Source organism: Leuresthes tenuis, unplaced genomic scaffold, assembly GCF_036924035.1.
Source record: "Leuresthes tenuis unplaced genomic scaffold, fLeuTen1.0.hap1 SCAF_21, whole genome shotgun sequence".
In the NCBI taxonomy this organism is placed as follows: Eukaryota; Metazoa; Chordata; class Actinopteri; order Atheriniformes; family Atherinopsidae; genus Leuresthes; species Leuresthes tenuis.
The window spans coordinates 17,309,660-17,322,698 of NW_027325375.1; the positions used below are offsets into that span (position 1 = coordinate 17,309,660).

Genomic DNA, 13,039 nt, shown 5'->3' on the forward strand with positions numbered 1-13,039 from the left:
CCTTTCTCCTTACGTTTTCTGCTTGCCATATTTCTGTTGACAGACACTAACGTTAGTCTTCTTTGTTGGCTTTTACTCCTATTGAATAACGATTGTCCTATAAGCGCCACCTTGCGTCGCCTGTTTGTAGTTGATAGACTGAAAATTTTGGTTATTGAACAGGGCCGACGGCCGTAGACTGGACGGCCGTGCTGGACTTTTCCAGAACGCACAGATTACCAGTCCGCCCCTGGGTGTGACCATTTCATCCATCCAACGTGTTGGTGTTTTGTTAGACTTTGGAGATGGCCTTGTTAGTATTGAGAATAGCTACATCTTGGTTTAATATTGTTTAAAAAATCCAAATCAAACTGGAGGTGCTGTGTAATCCATCCATTTTCTATACCGACAGTCCGTTAATCAGGTAGCGGGTGGGCTGGAGCCTATCCCAGCAGTCATCGGGCGAAAGGCAGGGTACACCCTGGACAGGTCGCCAGTCCGTCACAGGTGCTGTGTAATCGTCCATCTCAAATATCCATCCATCCATTTTGTATACCCGCTTAATCCGTCGGTGCTCCACACATAAGTCCAATCATTTTGGTTTTACCCTGACAAATAATTCAGTGCCAGCATCTGTGCAATATTTGAAATTACTCAATGTTTTGATTTGCGGATAGACATGCACATTTCAGGCTTTCTGCATTCCTCTTTTTGTGTGTCACAAGCTTTAAGATATACTTTAGAGGGGGCTAGAGTTTATCCCAGCGGTCATCGGGCGAGACATTTTATTGCATTTAAACACCTGCCATTTTGTCAACGGCTGTGAGAAACACACAAGGTGTCCTTTGGATTGATCGTCAGACAGTGGTGATGTTAAACAGCCCGTTGACTGCTTGGTTATTTTAATTCTGCACAAAATAAACTCAGTCTTAAACTCAGCTTTGAAAAAAGTTGCATTGGTTTCATTAATGTAATTGTTCTATATTGTTAAGTAAGAGCAGAACAGTTTGTTAAAAACTGTTATATTAAGACAACTTCTTATATTGAATAATGAGCTGTGTGGCCAAGGCATGTATTTTACTGCCCTTATAAGGAATTTCTTCAAGTCATATGCTTTTTGTATCCAGTTGTTGCAGGCACTGTATGCTTAATTTATTCTAAATTTCCCAATAATCAGTCTTTTAAACACGAGAAACAAAGGTGTATTGTGCCATTGTTGACAAGATGTTTTAGGAATGAACTTTTCTAAAAAGTCAAGGCAGAGAACCCTCAGATCTGTTTTGATCAATCTCAAATTCAGCCAACCACACAAGTGTTAAGTTTTTTTTATCAGGTGATCTGGTGTAGATAAAAAAACAGCACAGCATGTTTTTGTGCTTATGTCTGAGATTTTGTGCAGGTTCAAAGGTTAAAAGCATGATGGCAATATTGTCCCTGAATGCCTTTTTTAGCACAGACTTTGTCATGCTTCAGCTGGTTTACTCAGGGAGAAGAAGCAGCAGCAGTAAGCAGCTTTTACTCTCTCCCACCTCTCATCATTAGTCTGATCGCAGTTAATCGTAAGGTCAAGACAGTGTTGTGGTTTATGCAGCCTTTTTCTAGCTGTCTGAGTGCAGGTGATGTGCATGTGAGTATATTTGTTTTCTTTTATCTGTTATGCACACATGAACTCTCATCTCTTTGCACAGTTGATGTGAAGCACCTGGTTATCTTTAAACATGTAAAGTACTCCACACACACAGATAGATATTTTTTTAAAGAAACGTCTACCGATATGTGAAAGTAGTGCTGACAATGCATAGATGTGAAAGAACTTTCTGAGCTAGCTAACATTAGCTGAGCCATTCTATGCACAAGTGCCTGGTTTAAATTATGATTTAAGATAAGGATTTCTATTGTAGCTTCAGGAAAATAAATATATCTCACTTAAAGCTGAAAATCTCACTGTCTTTCGATGACCGTATTTTATTTCAAGAGTCTGGGTGTAAGTCTTTTTTTCTGATCCTGACAAAAGATTATGGCACAGGAATAAAAAACAGAACATGGTGGACAAAAATATCATGAACATACCGCTGTGTAATGTAATCTAGAATAAAACTGCTACAATAATAGGGCCTATGATTAAGATTTGGAATCAAATGAGAACATTTTTAAGGCTATAATTTGGATCTTTATTTAACTAATAGGTCATTTGGAGTCAGTTTACTTAGGGTTCTCTATGTTATCAACTTAACTAATTTAGCTGTCCAAATTTGGCACATCTCAATTTGGCTCATCTTAATTCTTTTTGCTGTGCACTGTCGCTTCACAGCAAAAAGTTCCTAATTCATATCCTGGCTGGTTCTTTTCTTTTGTGGAGTTTGCATGAATTCCCTGTGCATGCATGAGTTCTCTCCAGGTACTCGGGCTTCCTTCCAGAGTCCAGAAACATACACATTAGGTTAATTGGTGATTCTAAATTGTTCCTGGGAATGACTGTAAGCATGGTTGTTTGTCCCATTTGTCTCTGTGTGGCCCTGTGATGGACTGGCGACCCATCCAGGGTGTACCCTGATCCAAGTCAGTACAGAAAATGGATGGGTGAATGGGAAAATGTTTAAATTCAACTGTCAAAATTCTAGCATTGTAAAAATAGGAAAGGTTATATTGACGATCCAGTGCAGTCGAAGTATTGACTAAGATTAATCTTATCAGCACATTGGATTCAACATTAACTACGGTAACAGAAACAGAAACAGCTTTATTAAGTCAGATCTATTTAAGAGTTTTCACATTCACATCATTCAGAACAGCAACGCATCACTTATATGGTTTAAGTGATGCGTTGCTGTTCTGAATGAATAGAATAGAATAGAATAGAATAGAATAGAATAGAATAGAATATGCGATGGCACTTTTACACGTACATCTATTTCTTCAGATTTGTTGTATTTTCTTGTGGAACAGTGCTTGTCAAAAAGGCCACAAAATAAAAGTTATTAATATTATAAAACTTATTTCAACCAACCTTGATCTTTTCTCAGACCTAATCAGGTGGCTTTTTTGCCTATTCAAACCAAAAACGCAAGTGAAACTAGAGGTAAATGTAACCTGTAAATTACAGCTAGCAGCAACATTATTGTAGTTATAATGATAGCAGACAGCACCTGAGAGGCAACTTACTTACCTTGGTAAAAGTTCTCCTGTACAATTCATGAAGGTGGAATGTTTCTATCCACAAGGAGAAAATCACTTGACACTCAGATGACGTAATCTTGGCGAAAAGGACAACCTACAATGTGAAATAAATATATTTTGCTCTGTCGACCAATTTTGTAATGAGACTGGGCTTTGCTAGCAGCTAAATTAAATTAAGTCTAGTAAAGTTATTAATCTTTTGATTCACTCATTTCTTAGTTGTGGTACAGTTTCAGCCCCACAAATTACTCTGAACTATGACTTTAAAGTCACTATTGTAAATCTGAGTGAAAAAAATAAAAGACTTAAGATTTATAATTCTTTCTTTGTATGTGCAGTGTGCTAATAGAGGATCAGTATTAACAAAAATCAAAACAACAAAAATACAATGAAAGGAAAAAAAGTCAAGGATGGAATAGAAGATTAAAACCAGCACACGATTTGCTCCCAGATGTGTTTGCAGCTAAATGGACTGATTACTGTAGATTAGACAGGGAGTTATTTTGGGGATGGCAAAAGGAAATTTTGCCAGAAGCCTGCTGCTGTTGCAAGGTTTAGCTGATGAAAGCTGGTGTGGTGCCAGGTAATACTGCAAGAGAGCTTTTACACATACTCCATCGCAGCGGGACATACAGGTAGAGGGGATCAGTGAAGGAGGAACACAGAGATAAGATCAAGGTTCAAAGATGCCCTTGAAAAGCAGAGCTCAGGCGGAGCACAGCTTGACCAGAGCATGTGGATTAGACTGGACTCTTCTGCTGCTGTTTTCAACTTACCTTCCTCTCACACCTCTTAAAAACTGAATTGAAATAATGATACAAAAAATCCCCACACAACTAAGCTATCAGCATTCTGTCTAATTTTTTGTGAGTATGTATCCTCTAATCTCACCTGCTAATATTCTGTCACTGTCTTCTTGCCCCCTGACACCCATCGCACGGATTTGTCAGCTCACTTAACGAGTCTCGGGTTCTTGCGCTCTCATCTGTAATCTCTCCTCATCTCACCTCACTGCAGTGAAGACCCTTTGCTCCTCACCTGCTTTTACACATGAAATATATCTTCTTGCATTTTCCTGCTTCCATACTGCCTCTTAGCCACGGGTCTTTGCCATATGCTGTGTCTTACATCAAACCACATGTCCCACCTCTTATTACTACCTTTCTCTCCCTGTCTCACCTCAGCCCTGTTTTTATTCATTGTTTGTTCTGGTTCTTTATGTTTTTCTTTCTGTGTCTTGTATGTGGTCGATTGCAGTGCATCTCTTCCAGTACCTTTCCAGCTTCATGTTTGATTTGTTGTATCTTCTTGTGCTCTTCTTGTCATAAAGCCCTCCATTGTAGAATATTTTCTGCACATTGCTACTTTCCTTTCCTTTCCTTTCCTTTCCTTTCCTTTCCTTTCCTTTCCTTTCCTTTCCTTTCCTTTCCTTTCCTTTCCTTTCCTTTCCTTTCCTTTCCTTTCCTTTCCTTTCCTTTCCTCTCCTCTGCTTTTTCATTTTTCTTCCACCTTTTTATCTTGTTTGCTCTACAATGAGTCATATCTCACTTCTGGTTTTCCTCTGTTGTGAGACAAATAGGGAGATGTTAATGTTAATGTACTTTTACCAGGTTATATCATGTTTAATATTATAAGGGATGTTGCCAAGCTGGTTGGATAAAAAGATAATTGTATTTTACTTGGAGAGAGCAGACACTGTTGAGCTCTACATCTCTTTTCTACATGTCTACAGTTTTCCTACCATCACGTGAAATGCGCCTCATGGCACAGTCCACATGCAATCAAAATTTTGGTTCAATGGATTGATGGCTGCCATGCAAAAGCTGTAGAATAGGAAATTTGAAAAAAGTGCTATTACACATGAAAAACAACATCTATGAATGACATTATTATTAGGGGTTATTAGTAGATTAGATTGCATCTTGCTTTTTTGCAGTTGATATGGTCCTGCTGGTTTCATCAAGCAAAGATCTTCAGAAAACTCTTGGGGGGTTTGCCACCTTGTGTGAACCAGTCAGGATGAGAATCAGCACCTCCAAATCTGAGGCCATGGTCCTCAGTCTGAAAGGATGGATTGCTCCCTCAACATTGGGACTAAGTCGCTTTCTTGAGTGGATGAATTTAAGTATCTCGGGGTCTTGTTCAATAGTGGGGGTAGAACTGACCAGGAGACTGACAGGTGGACTGGGGCAGCACCTATGGCGATGCTGACATTATAAAGGTCTCTTGTGATGAAAAGACAGCTGATCTGAAAGACGAAGCTGCTGATTTAACTGTCAATTTATGTTCCAAAATGAGCTTCCTCCGAAGGGTCACTGGGCTCACCGTTGGAGATATCATGAAGAGCTAAGTCGTCTGAGAGGAGCTCAGAGTACCATAGAAAGAAAGCCAGTTGAGTTGGTTTGGGCCTTTGGTTAGGATGCCTTCTGGATGCCTCTGAGAGGAGGTATGTTGAAAATTTTCAATTTGGAAGATCCTTTGGGGTAGACCTAGGACTTGCTGGAGGGTTTATATCTCTCGACTGGCTTGGGAATGTATCTTTGTCCCAAAAAAATAGTTGGGGGAGGTGACTAGGTAAAGGGAGTTCTGGGGATATCTGCTTAGACTGTTAACTCAGCAACCTGGTTCCAGATAAGCAGTTGAAAATAAATGGCTGTTGATATTAAAACTGAAGCTATTCACAATCTGCCTTGCGTCCACTTTTAAAATCATCCATTCATCCATCCATTTTCTATACCCGCTTAATCTATCGGTCGGGTCGCAGGGGAGCTGGAGCCTATCCCAGCAGTCCTTTTAAAATCAATATGAGACAAAATATTCAAGTAGAGACTTGAGACACAGTGGTAATTTATTTTGGGAAAAAAAAAGGATTTTTTTTTTTACCTGAAAAGCTGCATGTTTGGACAAAGAAGTTTTTTGCCCGGCAGTAAAATTTACATTAACAGTATATATAGATGTAGAGTGCAAATATGTGTGCACTTATGACAGTAAATAATTAAGAGGATGGGATGGATAATCCATGATGGAAAGCTTTTTTAGTGACTTCCTATGCTTCACAGACTCAGATGTATCCAAGTTCTGTCCAAAGATTTCTCTGGCCCCATGAACGAGTTCATTTATCACGGTGACATCTCTGGCACTGATGCAGCTCTCCCAGCAGACCACAGTTTAGCAGATGGCAGTTGCCACCACAGACTAGGAGAAGATTTTTGCACGCATTGAGGAATCTGCTCATCCCCCTCCTGTGCACAACATTGGCTTTGGTCCTCCAGTCTTGTCAGTCGTTCAAGTATGCACCTTAGTACTTGTAGTTATTCACAACTTCAACTTAGTTATCTACAATATGAATGGGCTTGGTCAGAGATCTTTTCATCCTGAAGTCGACCACTTCAGAATATTTGGAGACATTTAGAAGCAGATATTTCTTGAAAGATGAAATTATCCACCAGTTGCCTTCTCACTCAACAGATTATGTTAGATAGTATTGAAGACACCAAGAACAATTAAAAACAGACAAAAAAAACAAACAAGACATGATCCTTACAATGCCACCATTACTATCCACTTGAGAATAAGCACTTCTGCAGCAGATTGATAAATCAGCATGATAACAGTCCCTTCAGAACCTTCACGACATCAAGGCAACTGGTTTGAAGACGTTGATGTACGAGTACAGAAACCAAACAGGATGTCTTTCAAAGCACCAATTCCCTGGAACATAAATTTTACATATCATATTTAGCTAAATTTAGTAGCAGTAATATGTTAAAAAAATATGAGAACAAGAAGAAAGAATGTTTGGAGTTAAAAAAAGATTTTTTGCGAATTTGTGAAATGCGAATTTGTGACTGTGAGTTTGTACATTGTGGAGACACAAACACGGAAGCCTGTAGCTCTATGACTAACTGAGCCACAGTGATCAAAAAGCCAGGAGAGTATATATCTTCCTGCTGAGAGGGAAACTCAGTACAATTCACCTGCTGCGTCTTTTTCCTCCAGGGAGACCAGTGAGAGTGGTGCAGTGAAGCTCTACTATTCAAAGATCAGCGCTTTCTCTACTTTGAGTCAGTGTTTTATTTGATGTGGATCAACTTATTGATACCATGGAAAGATGAGGTTTAACCCCATAAATTTAGGACCATATATCATATAAATAGAAACAGATTGCAGTGATTTTTGTAAATCTATTCAACCATTTGTTTAATTGAGTTTAATGCTTAAGACAACATGTCAAAAATTTAAACTGAAATAGTTATTCATCGTTTTTCTTGTACAGTATATGCTAAATTGAATTTGATGGCAGCAACAAGGTTTTTAAAAAGCTGGGATAGGGGCACTGGATTGCATCATCATCATCTTTCTTTTAACAACACTCTTTGTCTGAGAACTCAGGAAATCACCTGCAGTTTTCTTTCTTTTTGTTCTTTGTTGTGGTTCTTACACTATTGAACCAAATACTGCGACTGAATTTAGCTCACTATGAAAGAGGCAGTTTATGTTCCAGGAAAGAGAACAGAATGCTTTTCCGTTCTTGCTTGATGTAGGATCTCAGTGATCTCAACCAGTTGTTTCTGGTCATTCTTGTCTAACAAGAGCTGAAGGCAGGAGTTTTTAATACTCCTATTAAAATGGGGCCCACTGTATTTTTTGTTCAGCAAAACCATTTGTGTTTTTAAACATTTTTATTTTTGTCATGCTAGAGGCACACTAGTTAATTTACCTCTCTTTTTTTGTCTGTTGTACATGTTTTCTGTAAAATTGAGAAAATAATACATTACCCGTGCAGAGCAGAATGTTACACTGAGTCAGTCAGCAGCATGCTACAAAAGATTTGATCCTCAGACTTTGAACAACTACTTGTTCTGGTAAAGGCTCAGTCTAACCTATTTTACAAAAAAGAATCCCCAAATGTTATTTTAAATCATAGATTAGCTGCTTGGCTGCAGAACATTAAAAAGCCAAAGTACCTGCAGGTGTCAGTTCAATCCATTAAGCCTATAAAAGGTGAGAAGAAAATGAGATTTAAATGTGACTTTAAAGACATGGCATTTCTGTCTATCCCAAACTCTTGCTCACAGCAAACAATAGTAAATCAAATTTCTATTTCTACAAATGCCAAAATATCAAAATCTTTTCAATTCACTAAGCACACATGCATCATAAAGGGTAATTTGAATCACTGTGAAGCCAAACCTGTAAAACTTTATTTCACTTTCAAGTAATTTGAAAGATATCTTTCTGTTTTCAGAATTAGTATAATTTTCATAGCAAACACTGATGCTGATGTTTCTTGATTTTAAAAGGGATCGGATTTGGTTCACAACATAGCTATTTATGGAAGCTTGTATTGCAATGGATTTGTAAATCACATTTCTTATGTTTTCTCCTCTACTAAACGATGAGTTATCCCAAGAAATATGAACCAGGTTATGCCTCTAGGACCACTCAGCAATAGAACAAGCAAACCAAGGATTGTAATGAGTGAACTTACATTAGTCACGCCTTAGATTCCCAGAAAGGCTTTCAATAGCCCCCAGAGAAGTAGAATTTTATGTTATATTAGTTCAGCTGCATTGAACTGTATCCGCATCGTTGGCTTTTCTTGCTGAGAAAAGGCAGAGAAACACTAAAAATTTAGTGCTTGTGTGTGATGTTAGGTTGTTAACCAAAATGCAGCGTTTTATTTCATGTGTACCCAAGATGAATAAAAGATATATGATCATTCTAAAGTAAATATACCAAAAGATGATCAGACTAATGTTACATATATTGATTAGTTAAGTATTTAGTTTTGAGGTATGAAAATGTACAGCGTTTCACACTCAGTTTTTGAACATTATGAATACAGCTTGCAGGGATTACATTTAGCCATACAATACCTGTCAGTATGAACATAGTTATGCACTCAAAATAGTAACTCTAAGTATTCAAGAGCCAGCAAGGTAACTCCTGCCTGAGCCACATCTAATCGATTTTCATCGACTCTGGTGGTGAAGATACACTTCTGATGATCCTCTGACGATGACCTAACCGTCAGACTTTGTCTGTTGTTGTTTTAACAGAGATATTTCTATGACAGGAGAAATGTTAGATAGGGAAGCACTTCAGTATGGCTGGTTGGGGTGGCTATAAATGAATTTCTGTGTGCTATTTTTTTTTTGTATGTGTGGCGCTGAACTTAGATTAAAGTATGTGCTTGCCACAAAATGAACTCAGAAATAGAAAGCTTAACTCGACAGTCATTTTACCATAGCGGTTGTTTGTAATCATTGAAGGTCTTCAGAACACATGGACAGAAACACGAATGAGTGTAACTGTGTAAGGTCCTATTCTAGCATAATGTGTTTATTTCCAGCTTATATTTAGCATCTGATAGTGGCAGTGTGCGTTTGTGTTTGTGCGTATCCAAATCCATTTGCATATGTTTGTCACCTTCTTTTTTTCTCAGTTTGCACAGGCATTTGGGTTTCTGAAAACAGAAAACAAATAATTTTTTTATGTGCGGGGACAAGCATCTGCCTAGCCATGCTGTGCCTACCTCGTTCTCATATGGCACAATGTATGTACACAGAGAATTCTGAATAGCATATTTTCAAATGTAATGCATTATTTCATGTCTTGGGCCATATGAGTTCTTCTTTTTGTGTTTAATGTGAAACCTTTCTGCCATAACCTTTCTGCCTTTGAAGAGGATATATTAGTGAGCATGAATTTTAGAATCACAGTGAAGACTCATGTGAAATATCTATTAGAAAATACATGTAGAAAGCATGTAATAAACACAAACTCATGTGTATATAATGATTTATTTATTTAAAAAGCTTTGTTTAAAAGCTTCAGTCACAGATTCATCACACACATTCCTAAGGCTCTGTAGATGATCAGGAAAGAAAAACAGTCTCAACACCCTGCTCGCACCACTCTGAACAACGATGAAGGGTGTGAATATCTAATCTGTTTTTCATCTGTTTCTTTCTCCTGCCTGTCAACGTCTCATGGTCATTGTCTTTGCTTAGTCTCTACTCTTTTTATTCTACTTTTCTGGCTGACTGTCCTCATCTTTTCTTTTTTGTCCATCACTGTATCTCTCAGGCATTGGAACCCAAGATGGGAGTGCAAAAAAGGACGAGGACTTCAAGGGGAAGACGCAGAGGCAAGTCCAGTTCAATCCAGGGCAGACAAAAGCTATGTGGCGCGTACGGATCCTGACTGATGGGAAATACGAGCAAGCAGAGACCTTTCAGATTTTGCTTTCTGAGCCAGTGATGGGAGTGATGGAGTTCCCTATGACAGCAACAGTTGAGATCCTGGATCCCAGTGATGGTGAGCACTGCTAATGCACACATTACATCCTGCATATAAACACAGAAACGTTTTGTGTTGACAAATCTCCTTTCATTTAGAAGCTTTTGAGGTTTTTACAATTTTCGTGGTACATACGTTAGCTGTAGAAAAGTTACTTAGACAAGTGCCAAATTAGAATGTCCAGATGTCCAGGTAGGTGAGGTGATTCTGGACATCAGAGGTTGAATTTCCATTCATTAATGAACTTTCACCTGAGGTTAGCATTCCATCTTTTTCTGGGAGAGAGACTTGGCCTGTGATTTAGAGGTCACTCGGACTCTAGTCACATCAAACTAAACATCAACTGCTCAAGTAAGCAATGGAGGGCTTCTTTCACAAATTAAGTCACTAATGTGTAAGCACTTTGGTCAGAGTTATGGTTAGAGTTAGTTTGCTATAGAAAATGCTCAAATCATATCTTTCCATATGTGGCTCATACAGTGACTCACCTTAGGTCGTTGCAAACCTCCTGCAATCGTACCAGACAGACAATGTGATCAACAAAGAAGTTTGATTGATATATCCATGTTGAATATTTTCCTCACAATATCTTTGCCTTGATATCCTTTTTATGAGAAGCACAGGTGGAGACAAGGGGCCAGATGCATAGTACTCGTTGTGGATTCTCAACAATGACTGTGTACGACCAAAGGCAGAAGTATGCATATGTATTATTTTTGCTGTAATGAAATGGATATGCATAACCCTCTTTTGTAAATTCTAAATATTGCAAAAAAAATTTGACGAGCCGAATTCCTATGCCTTTAGCCACGAATAGTGTAAACTGTGATAAATACTGAACAAGAAGTTATCACAAATGACAATGACAGCAGCACCAGTGATGAGAAAATCTTTAGAAAAGTAGAGAAGAGAAAATGTTTTATTTGGTGGTCTTAACACTGCAGTCATGAGCAGAACTGAATTGAGCAGAATTGTGCTATGAAGACTATTGATGTATTGACAATGTCCTTGAACAACACCAGTGCAGCTGTTCATGGAACCTACAGTTAGTCTTCCTGTGGTCTTTCTGTCTGTTTTACACAGTTTTAGTGTTTATCAAAAAGAAGGTGTCATGATAAATTCTTTTTTCAGCATAGGAAACGCTACATATTTATATGAAATTTGGTGTTTAGTGATTCTTATTATCACCTGAGAGTGATAAAAGATTAAAGTGTTGGAGAAAATGAGTAGCACATGCAATGTGTGAGCCATGTTTGCAGCTTTCCTTTCCCACATGTACTGTGTAACTATGTAGAAAAGTCGCAGTGCATGTGTGAGGTGGCTACAATCGAGGTTGGAACATTGGAACACTGTACGAAGTTGTACAATGCATAGAGCTGGAGAGACCAGTATTATCAGATATAGGGCTTCCAGCATTTGTAATGCATATCACAGAGAGTCCCAACTTTCATTAAATTGTTTTCGTCAATAAAAAATACCCTTTCTGTACATCACATTGCATGGAACCCAAAACAGAAAGGAAAATTGTCAGCGTAAAACGCTTTCCTCCGTAGATGTGGAGTTGTGTCAAATCTGCCCTGAGGCAAGGTAGAGGTAGCCAGAGGAGATATGGGATGATGGGAGATATGGGAGATGCATGTCTTTTTATTGGTTTAGTACTTCTCATATTCGTCAAAAAAATACTGAGCACAGTACTACTCAACCCCCCTCCTCAGACACACATAAAACTGGGTTTTCGCTTTCTTCCTTAAATAGTTTATTGTCTGCCATTTTCATTCTCCTTGTTTGTTGTGTCTTTTCCTGCAAATTGAAATGTTAATGAAATATTGAGTTGAGTGACAAACTGGCTGCTCTGCTCAGCAAGGCTAGATTCGCTCTTGTGGAGATTTCGCATTCAGCTTTTGTATGCATTACCACCATCCTCAGCGCAGCTTCTAAGTAATTATAGATGTACAATAGTAGTCGCGCTTCTTGTTCTCTTTCTCATTTGTCTCCTTGTTCCCTCTCTTTCAGGCTACTGCTGCCTCATTTTCCCGCCTCAATCTCTCGTCCCCTGTGGGTTAATTATGATGTGTGTGAAGGGTAGGGGCTAGTTTGTTTTCTGCCATCCCCAGGGACGGTCTAATGTGACAGAGATGTGCCACTCTGTACTCTAATGGGCCAGAGAAGCTTTAGCTTTGCCTGTGGCATTAGCTGTACTGTCTCTAATGATGAAAACAGACTTTGTGTGGTCCTCTGGTTAGCCCAATGATTCCCTCCCTTGAGGATACGTGAGCCTGGCTAATATCAGCTTTAGAGGGGGGAGAGTGGATCTCTATGGTTTAACAAAAAGTGATCCAAAATTTCAGAGAGCATAACTAGAATGTCTTCGAGGATCTTCAAAAATCTTCTTCATCATCTTCCCTGTTTGACTGTGCAAATGCATGAAGCCCTTCTATATTGTTTTACATTTCTTTTGTATCTAAGAGTGCATTTTTTTCTGCCACACCCCTTGCCACTTTGATTAATACTAAGGAGTTGGCTGATCCTGTGGCGTGATTGCTTGTGTGATAGCCAAGCTTTCCTCCTCCAAAACTTT

At 38.7% G+C, this 13,039-nt stretch overlaps 1 protein-coding gene across 1 annotated transcript in view; it reads left to right on the forward strand.

The window, feature by feature from the left end:
* The window catches only part of frem2a (FRAS1 related extracellular matrix 2a), a 65,516-nt gene that overhangs the window by 22,991 nt on the left and 29,486 nt on the right, over positions 1-13,039 (forward strand). The window contains exon 4 of the mRNA XM_072375432.1: positions 10,249-10,479. Within this exon, the coding sequence (XP_072231533.1) occupies positions 10,249-10,479 (231 nt within the window). The remainder of the gene's footprint in view (positions 1-10,248; positions 10,480-13,039) is intronic.